The sequence below is a fragment of the Nipponia nippon genome, unplaced genomic scaffold (assembly GCF_047370975.1).
Source record: "Nipponia nippon isolate SJK-2023a ecotype South Korea unplaced genomic scaffold, ASM4737097v1 scaffold_35, whole genome shotgun sequence".
In the NCBI taxonomy this organism is placed as follows: Eukaryota; Metazoa; Chordata; class Aves; order Pelecaniformes; family Threskiornithidae; genus Nipponia; species Nipponia nippon.
Window position 1 is genome coordinate 1,998,040 of NW_028262353.1, and position 20,623 is coordinate 2,018,662.

General features: G+C 54.5%; 2 protein-coding genes across 14 annotated transcripts in view; both read left to right on the plus strand.

Annotated features, from left to right (window-relative positions):
* The first annotated feature begins 1,853 nt into the window (after nt 1-1,853).
* ATP5MC2 (ATP synthase membrane subunit c locus 2) lies at nt 1,854-4,417 on the plus strand. Of its 2 annotated transcripts, none has more exons than XM_087771449.1 (5): nt 1,854-1,937; nt 2,918-3,086; nt 3,606-3,683; nt 3,897-4,057; nt 4,140-4,417. In XM_087771449.1, the coding sequence occupies exons 2-5, from the start codon at nt 3,048-3,050 to the stop codon at nt 4,252-4,254; spliced, it is 393 nt and encodes a 130-aa protein (XP_087627575.1). In that variant the 5' UTR covers nt 1,854-1,937; nt 2,918-3,047; the 3' UTR covers nt 4,255-4,417. The 2 variants fall into 2 exon arrangements, with proteins under 2 accessions (XP_087627575.1, XP_087627574.1); XM_087771448.1 differs by having other exon boundaries at nt 1,858-1,937; nt 3,013-3,086.
* Nucleotides 4,418-5,059: 642 nt separating this feature from the next.
* The window catches only part of LOC104017532 (cyclic AMP-dependent transcription factor ATF-7), a 69,815-nt gene continuing 54,251 nt past the window's right edge, over nt 5,060-20,623 (plus strand). For 7 of the 12 annotated variants that reach the window (XR_015707743.1, XR_015707744.1, XM_087771105.1 and 4 more), the window contains exon 1: nt 5,060-5,146. The gene's annotated coding sequence lies outside the window, so the exon portion shown is untranslated. Of the gene's footprint in view, nt 5,147-5,970; nt 6,579-17,179; nt 17,226-20,435; nt 20,513-20,623 lie in introns of those variants that run through there. The other 5 variants (XM_087771099.1, XM_087771097.1, XM_087771098.1 and 2 more) reach the window with 5 other exon arrangements.

Below are 20,623 nucleotides of genomic sequence, written 5' to 3' on the forward strand. Positions count from 1 at the left end.
GAGGGGTTTTGGGGGGCCAGGAGGGCCCTTCGGGGGTTTAGGGGGTTCGAAGGGGGCGCTGGGGTGGCGCTGGGGGGAGGACGCGCCTCGCCCCGGGGTTTGGGGGGCCCCGGGGGTTTGGGGCGCAGGAGGCCTGGGGGCTGCGGCCGGCGTGCGGGGGGGCACCGGCACAGGCCTCGCACACGTGCTGCTGCACGTCTGCACACGCGTGTGTGGCCCTGCGCAACCCCCGTGCGCGCGCGCACGCACGCTCACGTCCATGTGCACGCGTGTGGGGCCCTGCGCAACCCCCGTGTGCACACGCACGCGCACGCACGCACGCTCACGTCCATGTGCACGCCTGTGGGGCCCTGCGCAACCCCCGTGTGCACACGCACGCGCACGCACGCACGCTCACGTCCATGTGCACGCGTGTGCGGCCCTGCGCAACCCCCGTGCGCGCACGCACGCTCACGTCCATGTGCACGCACGCGTGCCCGCGCCCCCCGCGTCCGCGCCGCCGCGGAGCCGCCGCGCCCCCCCCGCGGCGGCGGGGCAGGGCTGATGGATGGCCTCCTTTCAATCCCGGCTCCTCGTTATTGATTTTCCTTTAATGAAAGTTAATTATAACAATGATTTAATTAATAGCGGCTCTCTCTGCCTTTATGGCTTCCCGCATTAGGGCTGCCCATAAATACGGCTGCCTGACAGCCCGCGCGGCACCGCCGCCCCGCACCCCACCCTGGGGTGACACCGTCCCCCCCGGCACCCTGGGGTGACACAGTACCCCCAGCACCCTGGGGGGCCCCGTCCCCCTGCACCCTGGGGGGCCCCAAGCACCCAGGGGTGCCCGAGTGTCCCCAGCACCCTGGGGTGACCCAGTCCCCCTGCACCCTGGGGTGACACCGTCCCCTCTGCACCCTGGGGGGGTCCCCAGCACCCAGGGGTGCCCCAGTCCCCCTTCACCCTGGGGTGACACCGTCCCCTCTGCACCCTGGGGGGGTCCCCAGCACCCAGGGGTGCCCCAGTCCCCCTGCACCCTGCAGTGACACCGTCCCCTCTGCACCCTGGGGGGGTCCCCAGCACCCAGGGGTGCCCGAGTGTCCCCAGCACCCTGGGGTGACACCGTCCCCTCTGCACCCTGGGGGGCCCCCAGCACCCAGGGGTGCCCCAGTCCCCCTTCACCCTGGGGTGCCCCAGTCCCCTCTGCACTCTGGGGGCCCCAAGCACCCAGGGGTGCCCGAGTGTCCCCAGCACCCTGGGGTGACACCGTCCCCTGTGCATCCTGGGGGGCCCCCAGCACCCTGGGGTGCCCCAGTGCCCCCTGCACCCTGGGGAGCCCTGGTCCCCCTGCACCCTTGGGTGACACCGCCATCCCCCCCGCACCCTGGGGTGCCCCCAGCACCCCGGGGCGACACCGTGTGTGTGTCCCCCCAGCACCCTGGGGTGACAAGGCCCGCCCCCAGCCTCACACGCGTGCACGCTCCTTGCACACACGTGTGCAAACACACACAGACACGCGTAAGCAGGCAGCCCACAGCGATGCAGACGTGTGCACCCCCACGCACCCCCACGCACCCCCTCTGCCTGTGCCCCCCCAGTCCCGCCCGCAGCGCCCCTCGCCGCCGCCAGGGGGCGCGCTGCGAGGCCACGCCCCTCCCCTTCAGACCCCGCCCAATCCCCTTCAGACCCCGCCCCTCCCCTTCTGACCCCGCCCCCTCCCCTCAAGACCACGCCCCCTCCCCTCCAGACTCCGCCCGCCCCGCCCCGCAGAGGGCGCGCAGCCCCCGGCCCCGCCGCCTCCCGTCCAGCAGGCGGCGCCGCGGGGCCGAGCGGCGCTCTGGGCGGTGAAACCCCCCCTCCCTCCCGAATGCCTCTCGGTGGTGCTTCCGGGCGGTGCTTCCGGGCGCGCCTGCGCAGTGCGTGCCGCCGCGACCTGCCCGCCGCCGGTGCGCCAGGTGAGGGGCGGCGGGGGGAGACCCCCGTGGTGGGGGCAAGGGGGGCGGGAGGGGGACCCCCTCAGGGTGGGGGAGCGGGAGGGAGACCCCCTCAGGGGAAGGGGAGGGCGAGACAGGTCCCCTGGGGGGTGGGGGACGGGAGGGCCCCCTCAGGGATGGGGGACGGCGAAGAGGGGGAACCCCCCGTTTGGGTGGGGACAGGGACGGGCCACCCCCCCAGGGAGCTGGTTGGGGTTGGGGCATCCCCCGCCGAGTTTTGGGGTGACACCTACACACACACACAGAGTCTTGGGGTGACAACCCCCCCCCCTGTTTTGGGGTGGCCCACACAGAGTTTTGGGGTGACCCCCCCACTGTTTTGGGGTGACCCCCACACAGAGTTTTGGGGTGACCCCGCCACTGTTTTGGGGTGTCGTCCCCCCCAGAGTTTTGGAGTGACACCCCCCCCGAGTTTTGGGGTGACTCCCCACTGTTTTGGAGTGACCCCCCACTGTTTTGGGGTGTCCCCCCCCCGAGTTTTGGAGTGACCCCCCCACACACAGAGTTTTGGGGTGACTCCCCACTGTTTTGGGGTGACATCCCCTCACGCCACCTTCTGGGGTGACCTCCCTCCACGCTGAGGTTTCGCCCCCCACGCTCTGCCCTCTCCAGCCCCCACATCCCCCGGCCAGGGCTGGGGGTCCCCAGGCCGTGCCCCCCCCCGGAGCTGCCCCGTTCTCTGCCCCGGGAGGCAGGGCTGAGGCAGGACCCCCAAGGTCCCGTCCTTCCTTATGGGGACCAGTGGTCTTGTGAGCTCCTGTTGCCCCCCCCGGGCGGGTGAAACCCCCCAGGACTCTGTGCTGGAACAACTCCAGGACCCCAAATTCCTTAGCCCCAAACTGCCACCGTGGTGGCACTCGGCCAGGAGCTGTCCCCTGGGTGACAAAGACTCATCCTGCCCCGCCGTTCCCGCATGGTTCAGCCCTCCCGTGTGTCCCCAGGTGCCCTGCCTGTCCCGGCGGCCACCCCGCATCCGCGAGGCCGGCTCCCACGCGCTGCGGCTCCTCACGCTCCGGTGTCTGTCTGTCTCTTCCAGCCGTGTCCCGCGCGTGTGTCCCTCCGTCCCTCGCCATGTACGCCTGTGCAAAGTTTGTCTCCGCTCCCGCGCTAGTGAGTAGTGACAATCCCCTCCTTCGCTCTCCATGTCCCTTCTGCCGGACGAGGCTGTGCGGGGGGTAATGCGTGGGGACAAGGGGAGAGGTTTGGGGACGCTTCGGCAGGTTTGGAGCCACCTTGGGCCGCACTGAAGGTGAACAGAGCCTCGAGTGCTCAGCGGCTCTGGTTAAAGATCGTTTGCCATCTCTTGATGGTTACTAATTACCCACACAGGGGTGGATACGGTGCTGGGAGTAAAGCGCCTTTGGCTGGGTGCTGGCCCCGGCGGCACGCGGGATCCGTACGGCAGCAGGGTGCCCACGGTGGGGCCGTGGGGCACCCAGGAGCTCCGCTTTGGTGCCAGGTGCTGGGACAGGCTCTTCCAGCTGGGTGCTGCCGGCTCACGGGGCGCCCCAAGGGGGTGCCAGAGGTGGCAGCAGTGGCCTTGGGGGACCCCCGGGTGGAGTTTTGCTGCCCTGGGGGAGCGCGGGGTGGGGCATCTCCCCCAAATCTGAGGGTGGCTGTGCTTTGCAGGTGAGGAGGAGCTCGCGGGTGCTGTGCCAGCCCCTCTCTGCCTCCGTGCTGAGCAGCCCCGAGGCCCGGACGGAGCAGGTAACGCGCCCAGCTTGGACAGGGGGGCACAGGGGGGCTGGGGGGTGCTGAGCACCAGCCCTGGGAGGAGCGGAGGGAGGTGACCGTGCCCCCTGCCCGCCCTGGGGCTCCCCGAGGGGCTGCGGCAAGCTCGATGGGGGGAAACTGAGACCTGGGGGGGCTGGGGTGAGGTCCCTCCCTCCCCGCCCAGTTGCCCACCCTCCCATCCCCCAGGCGCGGCCGGTAGCCCACCGGGCCATCCAGACGAGCGCAGCCCACCGGGATATCGACACCGCCGCCAAGTTCATCGGCGCTGGTGCTGCCACGGTGGGGGTGGCCGGCTCCGGCGCTGGCATCGGCACCGTCTTCGGCAGCCTCATCATCGGCTACGCCAGGTCAGGGGGGGACACGGGGGGCTGGAAACAGGCGGTCGGGGGCGGCTGCACCCCTGCTGACCGGCCTCTCCTCTCCCCGCAGGAACCCCTCGCTTAAACAACAGCTTTTCTCCTACGCCATCTTGGGCTTTGCCCTCTCCGAGGCCATGGGGCTCTTCTGCCTCATGGTGGCCTTCCTCATCCTCTTCGCCATGTGATGGAGCCGGTGACAGCGACGGTGACGGAGCCAGCGCCCCGCCGGGCCCGGTCCCATGGCCAGCCCTGAATGCCAGCCCTGAATGCCGGCGGGGGGACGGCGGAAGAGCCGCGATCCCAGCCCCGCCAAGGGCGGGAGGGGAATAAAGACGGTTTGATAACGGGGTCTGGGCTCCTCGTGTCTCCTTGGTGGCCCCATCCTGTCACTCACCCGTGGCTGGCACTGGGGATGGCACAGCGGGGCACCACGCTGTCCTGGGCTCGCTTTCCCCGCTGGGGGGGTGGCAGTGTCCCCAGAGGGGACACCAGGTGCCTGGGGCTGAGCCCTGACGCCACCCCGAGCCCTCAGCCACGTCCCCAAGGGGACGGGGATGGGGTTGATCCCTGGGGACGGCAGCCGGGGCGGACGCCTCCATCTCTCCCTGCCCGGGGACATCACCCCCTTGGGGACACCTCAACCGGGACCGGCTGCCTGGCCGCCGCAGGGCCAGGAGCTGGGGTGTTCCTGGGGATTGGGGTGTCCCTGGGGGTTGGGGTGCGGGTGTCCTGGGCTCAGGGGTGTCCCGCTGTCGGGGTGTTCCCGTCTCGTTGTCCCCGCAGGATGGAGGGCCCCCCCGGGTGGCCTCTCTGTCCCCCCCCCGGAGGCCTCCCTCTCGCTGGCCACCCCTGAGGAGGCGTGGTCAGCCCCGCCCCTCCGCGGCGAGGCTCCGCCCCCGAAGCCCCCCATTGGCCCCGGCGCCGTTACCTCCCCTCGGGTCTCGCGAGAGTCTCGCGCGTGGGGAGGCGCGGGGCGGGGGGAAGGAGGGGGGGGCTCGCGGAGGGGAGGCGGGAGTCCCAGCGCGAGAGGCAGCTAGCGCGAGGCCCCGGCGGCGGCCCGGCCCGGCCGTCCCTCAGGTAACCGGTAGCGCCCGGGCTCGGCGGGCCGCGGGGCCGCCCCGGGCGGAGGAGGCGGCGAGAGAGGCGGCGGGGCAGCCCCCGGGGGGGGCGGGGGGCGCGGGGAGCCCCGGCCGGCCCCTCCCCCCACAACTCTTCCCCGAGTTTTCGTGAGGCAGCCGCTCTCCCACCTCCGCCCCTTTGCTGATTGACGGCACCCTCCGGCCAATCGGGTCGCCTCCAGGCCCGGAGTGGCGGGCGGTGCGGCCAATAGTGACTTAGGGGGCGCCGCGGTGGGGCAAGCCCCTCCCAGGTGGGCGGGGCTGCTGCAGGCGGCGAGGGGCCCGGGCGGTGCCTGAGGGGGGGGAGCCCGGAGGCCAGGGGGGCCCCGGGGTGGGGTAGACCCGGGGAAATGGGGGGGCTTGGGGGGCTGGGGGTGGGCGTAGGGGGAGGTCAGCGGGATACGGGGCGTTGGGAGTATGGGGGGGCCCGCGAGGGTGGGGGCCTTGGGGGGTCCCGGGGAATATGAGGGGGCTTGAGGGATTGCAGATAGGGGGGCCTTGGGGGGTTTGGAGGGGTTGGAAATATGGGGGGGCTTTAAAGGGAGGGGGGTCCTGCAGTGGGATTTTGGGGGGTGGACCCTGGAGAGGTATTGGGGAATCTTGAAGGAATGTGGACGGGGGGGAGTTGAGGGCTTGGGGGGCTTTAGAAGGTGAGAGAGAATTGGGGGGGGTGTCTTTGGGGGTTGTAGGTATGGAAGACCCTTTGGTCTGCAGGTCCTGGGGGACCCTGAAGAGATATGGGGTGTCCTGGGGATGGCAGATATGGGGACCTCAGGGGTTAGAGGGGATCCTGGGGGGACCCCTTTAACTGGGACTCTGTCCTCTGGATGAAGAGGGGTTTGGGCTCAGCGTGGTGGCTCGTGACTCTTTTGGGGCAGCTGAGGGAGGATCCAGGCCTACGTTTTGGGGGCTCCCAGTGGCCAGCAGACGTAGAAAGGCTGTGGAGAGGTTGTGGGTGCCCATGGGGGTGAGGTGGGGAGCAGGGTGTAGGCTGGTGAGCGGCTGTGGGTCTGCAGGGTGTTGGGAGGCCGGGGGCTCTCAGCCCCATCCCGCCCCATGCAGTCCCAGGGCATCAGGGAACACTGAGTAAAGGAAGACACACAAACAGCAGAAATGAGAGAATTAAGTAGTTTCTTCTGAAGTCTGAAACAGCTGTTAATTCTCGCTGGGGGACTTTGGGAGCTCAAACTTCTGGGAGCTTGTTGAAGCGGTGAGGTTTCACCACGCACTTGCTCATATGCTGCTGGTGCCGTGAGATCTGTTGCCTCTCAGTAGCTCTGACTTTGTAAGCACAACCCGGGTCACGTCTCAAAGCTGTTTTGTTCCCGCTGCCAGAAGCGTTGGTATGGAGTCCCTCAGCCTAACTAAGGAAAAGAGATCGGCTGGTTCAGGTGTGAGATGAAATGTGTGTGACAACAAAAACTCCTTGTTCTGCTCAGCTTTCCCCCTTTTGCTCTTTCTGCCTCTTCCTTCGTTGCCTTTTCTTCACTTGAGTCCCATTGTTAGCTTTCTTTACAAAGTTATCACTTCTTTCCCTGCTCAGGTCCCTCTAAAGGCAACATTTCAATTTAACGTTCAGGAGGATCACGTAAAAGTGTCGTTAAGGCTTCAGTGGACTTCCCAATTTATTTTGCCTCGTTACAGTGCTTGTTGGGCAGGGACTTTCTTCCGCCAGCAGTGTTGAAGGGCACGGTCTGAAGGGGTTATCTAGTTCTTTGCAAACTGCTTTAAAAATAGTTGTCACTAAAATGCAGTCATTTCTGGAGAGGAATTCAGCAGCAGTTCTGAACCACTGGCTTTGTTGGATGGTTTTTTTGGATTGGGGTTTTCTCAGCGGAGACTAAGAATAACTTCACTGGTTGAATGTGGAGGAGAAATTTGTGGGAGGTGGATTCAACAGCCAGATTCCCGTTTGGAAAACGAGTAGGGTTAACATCCTTGCTCCTTGTTTCCTTAAAGCGAGAGATCGTATTCACCTTCTGTGACATGAGTGGGGTAATTATTGTTGCCAACTGTAATCGCTTTGCGGGCTGGAGAGTGCTGGAGCACTTGTTTGCTCTTAGCGTTAAAAACAAACAAATAAAAAAGGAGTGGGTTCAGCTGGAGGAAGCAGCTAGTCAGCAGCCGACCTGCGAGGCTTGTAATCACTACCTGCGGCCAGGATGGTCCTTTCTCAGAGGAGCGTTTTATTCCTGATCCTGGAAGTTGGGTGGGAATTGAGAAGTGGGAGACTGTTTTAGTATCCCGTAGACCTCACTGCTTTGAGAACTTTAATGCAGCCATGAATTTCCTTAATTGCGTGCCAGTCCTTTGGTTATACCTAATTGTAGTATGTTGAACACTTCCACTCCCTTGTGGCACTTGCCTGTCAACTAACTGTAAAAAATTACCATGTCCACCTTATTTACCGCTTAGCCAAACTAGGCGTCTAGTTATTTTAATCTTTCCTTGTAAATCAATCCCTCCAGCTGCTTAACTGTATTTTCCTGAATGCCTTCCAATTTGCCAACATCTTTCTGATACCAAATAGCTTGGAGTTGAACAGGGTTTGCATCAGAGTGCTGGAGGTCGGGACCTTCCCTCCTTGCTCCCTGTCTGCTCAGATTATAAGAAGGAAAAGCTTTACACAAACTTTGTGAATATGTTAAACCTTCCACTTGCAATTTGTCTTTCACTCTAACTTAACGTTCCCCTGTTGAAGGGTGTTTCTAACATTAATTTCTACTTATTCTTGCTCGTATTTCTGTTTTCTCAAGGGTCTTTATTTTCCAGTCTTCTCCAGCATTTCCCACCATATGTATTTAGTGCTCTGATTTTTTTTTGTCTCTGTGTGATTTATGGAGACGTCAGGTGAAAATGAACTTGCTGTTGAGCCTTGCTGAGTCCCGTTGTTCAGATGCTCAGCCCACCTTGGTAGGTTGCAAGTGTCGTTACCCTTTTTAAGCCGGTTGATGGGACTGTTGTTAGTCTGAGTTAACTTGGAAGCGCTGTACAATCCGCGTGGCACGACTGAGATGGTGATTGCATAGGTGTGCCGTGTGGGAAGATGGCAAAAATAAAAGGACGTGGCTTAAAAAAAATCAAACTTCTCGCTAATGTCTTTATTCCCATCTCTTCCGAAGCCCCTCGGAGCCCGGCTGGAGGAGACGCTGACTGTGGAGGACGTTCTCAGGGTGGCTTAAAAGGGGGTTTGTGGATGTGCCGTGGGGCAGGCAGGAAATTTCCCTCGCCCGTTTTGAAAGACGGGGAAGTTTGAGAGAGGAAGCGCGAGTGGATGAGTGTGAGAGGATGGTCGCGGGGAAGAAACCGGATCCTCCTTCCATCCTCCGGGAAGAGGCAGGAGCCGGCTCGCAAGGTCCGCCGCTTTCACCCGATGAGGCAGCCAGGAGGAACTGGAGCTCTTCTGAGGGGGTGCAGCGGAGATCAGGGCAGCTAGGACGCGTCTCGCCCAGAGCCTGTCGCTGCCTCGTCCTGGTGGAAACGCTTTTAAAACGGCTTAGTAAAATACGCTCAGCTTCTGGCAGGCCTGGTGGGGCATCTGTTGTTTTTTGCAGCATGTGTTAGTAGAGGATCTCTGGGTTGGATTTTGTTTTGGACTCATTTTCTGCTGCATCACATGTGATGCTTTTTCACGTTCTGTTTGGTTTTGTTTATCCTTCTGACTTTCTTGGGGTCTTTTTTTTTTTCCCTTCTTTGTTTTTTTTATGTTCCTAGCACCAAGAATTGAGGCCAGATTTCCAAAACCGCTCTTCTCCCAGTCGTTTAGCACCCAGCTACGATGCTTTTTGAGATGACTTTCCAGTGCTGGGAGAAAATATTTTTTTTTGTAACAGGCCTTCAGGATTGAGGACCTGTTGCTTCCTGTAACTTCTTCCCCCCCCCCTTTAAAGTAATCTTGTTTCTTGGTTTTGGTTTCAAGGAACTTGTAATACAATGGGTGATTGCTGAGTAGTGTAGGCTGAGCAGAGATGTAAGCACGGGGACTGGGTTTCCCTGGGGAGCTAGAAATGGTTTCCCTTTGGTGTAGAGGTGCGTAGGAAGCTTCCTATAGAGAGTAAAACAAAAGCACATTTATAGCCTCGCATCCTTTTGAATATAAAACGGAGGTTTTATATTCGTAATGCTCAGCCTTCACATCACAATATTTGTCACATCTTTTTGTCTGGCTGCTGAATTCCTGCATCATATCACTCGAAGTCCTCAGCGAACCTCTTAATTCTGCTCCTTCTCCGCTTCTTTGAATCGCTTTGCCCAGATCTGAGAAGTTAAGGCTTAACCTGCGCGCAGCCTTGCTCTGCCGGCCCGAGCAGCAGGAGTTTGAGGCTGGCCGCGCTCTGTCTGTGGCCTCAGCCCTCCAGGCGATGCGCACGCAGGCGGGTGAGCTGCAAGACGGGGCCACGGAGACCACGCGCCTTGGAGGACACCAGGATCTCCTGATATACAGCCCTCGGGGGCGGTGGTGTCCACACAGGTTCCTCTCCCAGCTGCTGGTTGACGTTCGTGCGCTCGGGTTTGTTCTCTGTCTTTGGAGCTGATATTTACAATGTGTTTTGCTGCAATTAGTCTTGGCTCGTGGGAGTTTGGCTTAATTGCTTCTCTGAAGTTCAATTTCATAATCTTCCAAGAGCTTCTTGCTTTTTTTTTTTTTGTTCCCCACCGCCCCGATACACCTGGTGGGGCACGTGCTGATGCATATGTCGGCCGTCCAGTAGCTTTTATATAGCACGCGCTGTATTTTAACGCATGCCAAAGTTTGACATTTGTTTTTGAAACATGATAAATTTGATGCCTTAACCAACTCCAACACAATGTGGTTTCACTGAGGCTAAACCTAATTTTAATGCTGGCTAATTATTTAGTGGAGCAGGATTTTTGGATTGCACTTCTTTCCTTTAAGCTCTTTGCACGCTTTGCTGGGGTGGCGGCGAGAGACCGAGCTGAATTTTCCTACCTCCGCGTCTCCCTTTTGCTGCCGTACGTGAGCAGGGGCTGCTGTCCTGCGTCGGGACAAGTGCAGAGCTGAGCTCCCAGGCGACAGCAGCCATTTATTGAAGTTTCCCGACAAAAGCAACGTGTTTGGCTCATGGGGAGCAACGCTGGGATTGCGAACGGCGCTGCCGCTCTCGTCGCAGGAGCGAGCCAGCCCGCGGAGAGCCTGCAGCGGTCTGGAATGCCGCTCTGCTGTCCCACCCTTGCGCGAGAGAATAAAGCGGCGGTGGAGACGCGGTGCCAGCCGTTGCAAGCTGGTTCATGAATAAACAAAGCTCCTCTGCCAGCTACAGGCCATGCTACCCACCGGGGGTATTTCTCTGTGCATGCTCGGCAGAGCTAGCCTTGCTTCTGAGCTCTCTTTGTGAGGCACGGCTACCAAATAAATCCTAAAAAAGCAGCTCTATGAGGACATTTTCCTCCTCTTCTCCTGAAAAAAAGATGTTCAAACTCCTTTAGTATGAAATGCAGGTTGTGCCTGGAGTTCAAAAGCGTGTAAAGCTGCGAAGTTCACCATTTCCCTGCCTTTTGGGGATGCGCTGCCACGCTTGCAGTGCTGCCTTTAGCAGAGCTCTTGCACAGCTTGCCTTTTTTTTTTTTTTTTTTTTGTGCTTATGGAGAATGTTTTCAGCCCTGGCTGGCAGAGACCTCGCTCTGAATACCATTGTTACTATTAAAAATAATAATAATAAAAGCGGTCTTTCACAGACTTCAGTGTTTTAAGGACTTGGCTAGACGTGGACTTGGCAGTGCTAGGGAATAAGCAGTGCCCAAATGAGTGTATTTATACCTGTGTAACTAACCGTACCGAGCTGTCTTGTACCCTTTAACTGTTTCCAAAGTGAGCGAACCAGACTTGGAGCAGAACACGGCTTTTGGGTTTTCTGCCAAAAACCTCTTGTTGGTGCTGAGTCTGCTGAGATGAAGGGAACAAATCTTCACATCGCTAAGCGGTTGATGCTTGCAATTATTTAAAATAGCTGGTGTTTAAAATAGACTTGTTTCTAGAGGTACAGCTGGTCATGTCCGTGGCTGAAGATGCTGGAAACCCTTAGAAGTTTCGAAAGCGAGGTTGAACTGCTGCTGGTGAAGCTGAAGTAGGTTGCGTGTGGGCAGGGGAAGCTTTGCCAGTTCATCTTCTCGCAGTGAAAGGTGGTTTTCTTCTACCTCGTGCTGTTCTCGTTGCAGCAGGATCTGAAGGTAGGCTTGGCAGCCATTCACGGGCCATTTTTCCACTGTTCCCGCGGTAGGAATACTCCCTTTTTTTTTTTTTTGAGTGTTGGTAAAATAGAGCCAGAGGAGGAGCAGCAGAGGGAGATGAGATCCAAAGGCAGATTGTCACCAGGGGTGAGAGCAGCTGGGTGCCAGGTCTCCTGGAATGAACTGTTGGGTCCCGAAAATGCGAAGGCAGAGACTTAGCTGAGCGTCCCGCAGCGCGGGGTAGATATACCGCATGATAACGGAGCTGAGGAAGTTTATCTACAACCTTAATCGGATTAGAAGTCTTTATATGACAGAGTGCGCTGTTACAAACCTGGCGAGTTTATGTCGGAGCGGGCATTGCTCATCGTCCAGATCCTCGCGCCGACCGAGCCGCGTGCAAAGCAAACGTGACGAAATGCGACTTTTTGAACATAACCCCGAGTGCGTTGGCAGCGTTTTAATGAGCAAGTACCTTGTTTTCTGGTGGAGGTGGTGAGAAACTTCCTGAGGGATGCTCGCTTTTCTTCGTGTGGATGTTTTTCATCTTTCTACCCCATGCTGCCTTTCCTTTGTTTTTGGAAAGCTCTCTATTTTTAACGTGTAGAGAGCACCTGTTTGTATGATCCACATTTAGGATGCTGTATCCTTCATCTGTGTAAGATTTCACATTTTGAATTATGTAAACTATATATAGGAAATCATTGCTTTGTTCACCACTAAAACGCAATCATTCCAAAGGCAGAATGCAGTTCTAGTTAAACAACTCACAATAATGTACCAGATTTCTAGACACTGCTTATATTTGGAATATTTCTTGCTCCCCTCTGATTTTAGGGCTCGCATATCAAATAATGATGCCATAAAATGTCTGTGCCTTTGAATGCTAAATAAATAAAAATGCCCACATGTGATGTAAATAATAACAGGTGGGACAAAATATTTTTACTTTATGACCACGCACACATACAAGAGCGTCGTGCCTTTCTGTCCCCTGTCCCGCTGGTGCTATTTCAGCTATTTTAATTCATCGACAAGAGTTTTATCCGTAGGTAGTCGCTTACATAAGAGGCTCTCCCGTTCTTAACTCCGTGCAGCCTTGACTTTGATCTTCCTTTAAAACTACTCACGCACCACTGTGGGGAAAATATGTTCGAGCTTGACTCGGGCTCTTACGTCCCATTTTCAGCAGCTTTTTTTCTCACTTTCGTTGAAACAAGGGCTCTTAAGCGGCTAAATAATTTCAGGAAATGGGACTCCGGTTTCTAGGTCACTTAGGCATTTCCTAGGTAAAATAATGCATTCTCTAAGGCTTGTCGTGGCTTTCTTATAATTATCTCTACTCAGTAAGAAGCAGTGGGTCTCTTAGGTTTTTCCTCCCTTTCTTAAACTTGAATTATTTCTCTCTCCTGTAGTAGATCTCTTGCAATATGTTGTCCCTGCTGTGAAGAAGTATATAGCCGAAGATGTATCACCGCTAATGAAGAAGCGCAAGGCGACCCGAGAGCTGTAGTGCCGAGATCCGGAGGCTGCCTGCGTGCGTCTTGGAGGCTGCCTTTTAGAGTGTCTGTTTGCTCAGTGTGCCGTCGTGCTACAAATTTGAGCCTGCTGGAAGCAACGCCAGAAAAATTTCCTACCTGGTGATCTCTGCTTAGAGCCTCTTTTTCTGCGGGCTGCAAGGGTTCACTCGATTGTGGTGCGAAGGAGGAAAGAAAAGCTTTTTCCTTGAGATTTGGGGAAGGTTTGTGCCGCGTTGCTTTGGGTAGAGTTGGACACGGGTGTGCTCTCGCCTGTTGTCACTCTGGGTTCACGCTTAGGTTGTTCCCTTGCTCCTGGTGACAGACGTACCTCTGGGTCTAGCCAAAGCCGCGGTGTCTGCTCTGATCTTGGAGGTGACGGCAACGAATTAAGCGGAGGCTTGTCTGACCTCAGTGGAGAGGCTCAGGGACTTCCATGAAGTTCCTCCCGTTTTGGAGGAGGTCCTGGAGCAACCAGTCGATGATAAACCGTGCCTGGGGCCTCGCTGCTCGTTGCAGTGTTGAGGAGGGACGCTGTATTTGATGGGAGCTGGCTAGATGCTCCCATCCATACCCTATCTATGTGCTGCCAGTCAGTCCTGCTCTGTCCACTGTCGGGGCCTTGCGGTTTGGTGTCTCCCTTGTGTCTTTGTGTAAATACCTTAGGGACATCCCATAGAGTCCATCTTTCCTCCAGAAATTGGGAGTGGAAGCACAGCTTTGGCATATGAGTAATTGGATGATGATTTAGAGATGGTCTTTCTCCATCTTCTTGCCTGGGGAAGTTGCTGACTTGCTGGTTTATGTTGGATTTTGTCTCATGTTCATCAAAGGCTTCGAAACCCTTTGGACAGATGCCTTTTCATATTAGAAATCTGATACTTGGCACCTAACTAGAGAAACCTTGCCTGCGTTAAAGCATGTTTTGCCAAGCTACAGCTGCTTCGGTGATGTTTGGCAAGGATTAGTTCAAGTAGGTATTTGAAGAGCAGCAGCTACTTCTCTCTCAGGAATCTGACTGTGAAAGGAGGAGCGGGAGGATGTTAGCGCGATGAAATGTGACCTCCTCGCACCTCGAAAACACCAAACCCGGGAAGTGCTCACAAGCCATCTGCACACCCGTGTCCCTCAGCTCCATGTTAGAGAGCAGACGGACCTCCTGAAGGCGGTTCCAGGTCATTCGAGCTTCTTGCGGTTGGTCTCGCTTGCTTTTTTTTGCCACGGTGTTCTGCATAGATTTAAAAAAATCACAGTATCCTTCCCTCTGTGCTGCCTGTGAGGTGCAGGCAGCCCCGTGGCTCGGCTGGGGCCCAGCCGCGCCGAGATGACACGAGACTTTCTCTAACACCTTGCTCCGAAGTCGGAGGCCAGGCCAGATCTGATCTGGAGGCTGGCCAGTGCGAGCAGGCTCTTGGACAGTGGAGCTTCTATAATGGTTTTTATCCTGCCAGGCCCTGATGTGGAGGCAACCTTAACAAATTACACTTTTTGTTATGGTAACGGTAAACTCCTTACTGTTTATAAGAGGGTTATAAACAGTGTAAGTTGCGTAGTTGGGAGGACTGGTGGAAGCTGTGCTGGGAAAAGCCTTCTGGCTGCCTGGAGCTCTCAGCCGAGAGGGTTTGTTGCTCTTAACTGCAGGGAAAAAGCTTTTCTGGTCTCAGTTAAGTCACTCGTGGCTGATGTGCTGGTTAGGGGCCCGTGTTATTCCTTTCGCTGGAGTTTGTTTTATGTTTGACAGGACGCTGACAGTGCCTCCCTATCCCATCGCTCACGCACTGAGAGGAGGAGAGCGACTCTCGTTCGTGGCTGTTGCTTCACGTGAGGTTTGACCCTTTTCCCAAAGCATGTGGAAATACTCTTTGCAGCCGGGCTGTTAATTTGCTCCTCTGTGAGCTGAGGAGAGCTCCTTTTTAAGTCACTTTAGGGCCAAATGTCATGCCTGGTAGGAAAGGTCGTTCTTCTGATAGCAGCAACCGCAGCTCGCAGGGGTGGTGAAGCTCCAGGGCTGTTTTAAGGCACTTGCAAGCAAGAAGCGAGGGTGTAGTGCATCTCTGATGCTATGGAGGAGATCATGTCCCAACCTTTTGGGGATGCTCTTGTGGACAGGGGATCCTCTACAAGCTTGAGAGCAGTGCTGAACACCCAGAAAGGTACAGTCAGATGGTAAGTGTTGGACTTTGCTTTCACCCTGCGCTGTAGGTTAACTCGTAATGACTTGTTAAATACTGTGTGTCTGTTGGAGATTTACTTCAAGCGAGTTCCTTGCCAATATTCCAGTTTATACAGTTGGGTTTGCTTTATCAAGCTTATAAAGCATAAGGGTGTTATGCCTCTAAAGCAGATTTTATAGCATCGGCTTTTGGCCTTCTTTCCCAGATGACAATTTTAAGCTCTCTTGTAGCTTTTTGGTTACAAAGCAAACATTCTCACTCCTTCCCTCACACCCCAAAATAGCTTTAAAGTCAGAGCCTAGGACTAACAGCAGCCTGCGCATTTTCACTAAGCTCGGTGGTGGCCTCTCCCTTTAAAACTTAAAATCTTTCGCAATGTCTCTGGGTGTATAATAGCTGGCGATAGTCAAAAGGAGATCTGGGCACCCAAAGGTGGAGAACAAGCTCTGTTCCTAAGTCCCTGCAGGCACCTAATTTAGGCTGAGAGTCAGCAGGCATTCACCAGTGGAAATTAGGTGCCAAATTGAGTTTACAAAGCACCTAAAGGCAGGTTGGGCACTTGGCCCTCTGTCTTGTAGAGCTAACCCCGAGCCAAGGAAGCCTAGATGTTAAAGTGGCTTGTTTTCTTGTTTGTTTTTTTTTTTTTTTAAGGAAGAACTTGACCTGTTCATTTTTACCCCATTTTACGATGGGTTATGGTGCTCCGAATCATCACGGCGGCGTTGTCCGTTAACCCAGGGTGGCATGGGGAATGCCGACGCTAAACCCCAGCCAGGTGCTGTGGAAGGACTGGGTTCCCCTCCATGCGTTTTCTGGGTGCTGCTGCCTCGGTGGCCCTGCTGATCCCAGCCTATTCAGAGCAGCGTGTGCTGAAAATCCATTTCGATGGTCAGGAAGTTCGAGGCAGAGAGCTGTTAATGACTGCACTTAGAAAAATAATAAAGAGCCTTTCCTGGAACGGTCTCAAAGCAACATGTTTCCTTCCTTGCATTTTAGTGGGAAATCTCTTACTATTTTTGAGAGCTTGGGGCAGTGCCTTATACTTCCTTCTCTTTTGGCTAGCGGAGTAGAAATGGCCGTCTTAGTCTGCCTTTCTTTCCCTCGTACTTACCAAAAAGCAGTTTGGTTTTTGATTGCAACCAACCTCTCTTCCAGTTCCAGCTCCCAGTGGCAATTACGGATTCTGTCTCGAGTCTGCCTGCGATCTTGTATATTCTCCTGCAGGAAGATGTACGCCGCAGCACAGATTCTGTGCAGCCATCTATAATAATCTAGTTTATTGTGGTTTTATCTCTTCTTCCCAGTAGCAGTGTACTGCCTGTCCTTGGGGCTTGGTCTAGTGTCTTGAGCCCTATTTGTGTTTGAATAGGCTTGTTTGTATCGTGGCTCTGGTTGTTAATGCTCTTGGCATGGCTCCCAGGTCTCAACAAAGTTACCCAAATTGATCTGGGATGGCCTTGCGACTCATTAGTCTCCGAGAATTAATCCCATGTAGCTCAGTCTCATAAAAAGTTAACTCCTAGCTCTGTTTTACCTTTTGCATTAAGCTGGCGTGCCAAAAGTAGAAGAGTAGTGAGGAGCACGGTGACTTCATCAAGGAGAAAACAAGCTTCGCCTGCCGTAGGTGTAGCAGTACCCAGGCTGTACCTTGCCGTAATCCCAGGAGACGAAGCCTTCTGTGGGAAGACTTCTTTCTCTTTTTTGGGGAAACATGGGGGTTATTCTCAGAACACCGTTTCTGATCCAGTTCTGCCTTTGCTCCTGCTGTCAGCTGAGTACTGTAATTTTCCTGCAAAAGTCACAGCCCTCCCTGGATCCTCCACCCTTCTTGAAAACTCTTTGCCCTATTTAATAGCCTGGGACAATTGCAAACAGGTTTTCTGTATTGCCTGTTGGTAGAAAGACATCTTACCTTTAGCTGCACCTTTGCTTGGACTTGTTCCTGCACGCCTGAGGCTGGTGTCTGTGATGGGTTTTACATCTGACTGTGAAGGGTGCTTTTTCATTTGGGAGAGTAAAACAGTTATAATCTCTGTGCCGGTACGCGTCCTGCCGTGACACAGGACGGGGCAGTTGCACTGAACCACCTGGGTGTCCTCTCTTTGCTTGCAGGTGGCATTCCCCGTGTCAGAGGAACTCCCTCGTCCTACACCCCCTGGTAAGAGCCTTTTTGGGGTGCTGGGTGCCGCAGTCACCGCGGTGTCGGCACTGATCCTGACACCGAGGCACCAACACAGTTATCCTGCGTGATACGTCTGCTTTTTCTCGCCACCTCTCCTCCCATCGTTGCCGTAACTTTTGGCAGACTTTTAAAACTGATGCTGAAATTCCCTAAATTGTCGCTTTTTGCAGTGCAGCTCTCAAGCAATTGTTTGTTCTTTTGCAGGCTGCAAATCTGAGGGGTAAGAGAGCGCGATGGGAGACTGAAGCCTTTTACTGGAATCTGAAAAATAACCGTAGATAAACTCATGCACAGACAGAATAGAGAGCGAGGGAGGCTTGATCGTACCTGCAGGCGTCTGTTCATCTCTTGGAAACTAACAGCCCTTTTGTTTCTGCACCGCACCTTTCCCTGACAATCTTAACTTACAGTCAGTTCCCTAGGTACGTCCTTTCTCTTGATGTCCCTGTCTCTAGCAATTTTCTTTCTTCTAACACATTTTGCAGCTCGTTCTTCACTCAGGTCTTCCTAGGCGAGTAAATCTTAGCAGAGGAAGACTTCTGTCAGCAGAGCGTGCAGTTTGCTTTTGTTTTCTGTTCTACTTTAAGCCTATTTTTAGGAGGTTGCTCTGCAGTTCTTTTGGTTTTGTTTCATAGTTGGTGCAAACTCTAGCTTTAATTTTGTGGTCATATTAATGTAAAGTTCATCCTTATGATTTATGGCAATAAACCATAAATGTGCTTGTACTGGTATACCAGTAAGCGCATTTGCGCTGGAGAGGGGAGCTGTGCTGGCAAATTCGAAGCAGAGCAATTTTTGCGTACGGCCAAGCGTTCATTGGGATCTGAAGTATTTCAGCTTGTCTTGCAAGGCACAGATGCAAGAGCGTTGGGCACAAGCATTCCTGCAATAACAATAGTCACATGCAAGTACAACAATAGAACCTTATTTTTAGAGCATTTTTCATACCAACTCTATCCCCCAACGCTCAGCGGAGTTAATGACCTGGGAGTTTCTTCCATCTTAACACTGAGGTTTAAGGAAAAGGGTTTTTTTTGATGGGGATTTGAGGTGATCCAGAAAAAAAAGTGCTTTCCAGTCAGTGGGAGCTGTGAGGGTCCCAGTGTTGGGTGCGGGAGATGTCGGGCCACCAACGTAGGCAGCTGGACATAGGAGGGGATGAGGGGCCAGTTGCTCACGACTTTCGCAAGCCAGAAGAGGCATGACTCAGATTTACAAATCTTGGCTTGAGACTGCTTCCAGACCTCAGCTACTTGTCAGTAATTCAGCTGGAACAGGTCCGTAAAAGCTTCACGAACACAAAACCCCACGCTGCTCGTACCTGGATCCCGACAGGTATAAGGGCAATCGAGTGTACTTACCGCTAGGGTGTGGGCTATTTGTGGTAACGTGCGCTTGTGAAAGCGTGGCTGTGGGTAACAATACTAAACACCATTAAGAGTCCGACTGTGGCCCTTTCTGTGGCATCAGGCTAACGCTGCCAACCAAAACCATGCCTTGTCCTGTGGCTACAGGCATACCTCGGCAACTCTTTTCCTCTGTAAAGCTAAAATAGTGCGTTTGAAAGGCTACAGAGCGTCTTGGATGAAAGGATCCATAAATGCCAAATGCGCTTTTGAAAGCGGGTAGTCTGCTTCTCGTGTCTCTTCCTACACCGTTTCCAAATGGAGGTTTTTAAAATGGGTTCCGTGAGGTGCCAACGCGCGTCCTGGGGGAAATCCTTTTCAGGAAGGCTGGTCTTTCATTGCTGCTGTTGATGCATGTAATATGTCTAATTCCTTTTAAGGGAGTTAAAATATTACCCCTAGGTGTCTGTCTAGGCTAGGATAACGGGCTTAGTTTTTTTCTTAATGGGTTAGTTAACATGCTTTGGGACCACTTCGGTTTATGGACTGGTATACCAGGGGGAAAGTAGCATATGGGCTGACTTTAATATCTGCAGGAAGAATTAAACTTTTTTTTTAAATAAGTGGAAATTTTGATTCTTAAGGTAAGCAAAACCAGCTTATCCCCAGACCAGTGTCCCAGTCAAGTTCTTCATCATCAGCAGAGGATCTGATGGGCAGCTTGGTTCATTCAGACGGGAAGGGGAGGCTTCAGCTTTCCTTGGGTACCTGCAGCCTTTTCCCCTCCAGCTCCTGCAAGTACCAAGAGCCTGTTCAGATGGGTAAAATACGTATTTTAATTTTAAAGATGACAACATCATCCTGTCTATATATGAATCCGGGCATCGCTTTTAACCTCTCTAGAACTTCACACCTAGATTATGGTTCATTGCCAAGTTTCAAATTATACCTTTTGTTAGGGTTTGATGTACCTGCCAGCTAACGCTCGTATCCAGGGAGGCGGTAGGGGATTGGGATGACTAAGGTGCGTGCGTGCGTGCATGGATGTTGGTGGGGGAAAAGGGATGATTGAGAAATTTGGCGGTAATGGTGGGAAAAGGCAGAACTTTCCTGTTAGACTGGGGAGACTTGTGTGCGCGAGAGGGAAGGCCTGTGCTGGGGGAAATGAGCTGTCTACTAATAGGACTCTCAAGCAGAAGGTCCTAGACCGGACCCCCTCCCCGCTTCCCAATCCCAGCAACTCATTTAGAATCACAGGTTGGTTTGGGTTGGGAGGGACCTTTCAAGGCCATCCAGTCCTGACATCTTCAGCCAGATCAGGATGCTCAGAGCCCCGTCCAACCTGACCTTGAATGTGTCCAGGGATGAGGCTTCCACCACCTCTTTGGGCAACCTGGGCCAGTGTCTCACCACCCTCAGCGTAACAAATTTCTTCCTTATATCCAGTCTGAATCTCCCCTCTTTTAGTTTAAAACCATCACCCCTTGTCCTATTGGCACTTTCTTCCTTCCTGGCAGGCTTCTGTGGAAGAATAATAGCAAAACAACTTCCAAAGCACCCATTTGAAAAAATATGTGGAGTTTTACGTCCCTAAAATGGTGGTGGTGGGAGGTTTGTGCATCTCCTCCAAATAACAATATGCTTTGTCGTCATAAAATTGGCAGAGGCTTATCCAGCTCCAACTGTGGCCTTACAGGGCTCTTTGGGAAGACCCTTCTCTTCTCTTTCCACCGTGCAGAAGGAGGCACGGCGAACATTGCGGGGTGTAATCTCTTTCTGCGCTGGCACTGGTGCTGCAGGCGAAACTCTTCACTTCCATCTGTCTGCCTTCCCTTTGCAGGGGCTTGCCTAGATTAGGGATCCTCACGGCTACCTTGGATTACAGTCGATCCTGTCTACACCAGGCGTTGCAAACAGGTTAGTTAAAACATAGTTCTAAATACGTTTGATCTAAGGCAATAGGTATATATTCTGAAACGTGGAGAAGACCTTCTTCCGTTAGGTTTAAACTTTGAGAGGACAAAACAA

Excerpts from the sequence above, each read along its gene's own strand:
- ATP5MC2 (XM_087771449.1), top strand. The coding sequence starts at position 3,048 with ATGTACGCCTGTGCAAAGTTTGTCTCCGCTCCCGCGCTA. Across the intron at positions 3,087-3,605 it reads TTGTCTCCGCTCCCGCGCTA|GTGAGGAGGAGCTCGCGGGT; the intron begins GTGAGTAGTGAC and ends TGTGCTTTGCAG. Across the intron at positions 3,684-3,896 it reads CCGAGGCCCGGACGGAGCAG|GCGCGGCCGGTAGCCCACCG; the intron begins GTAACGCGCCCA and ends CCCATCCCCCAG.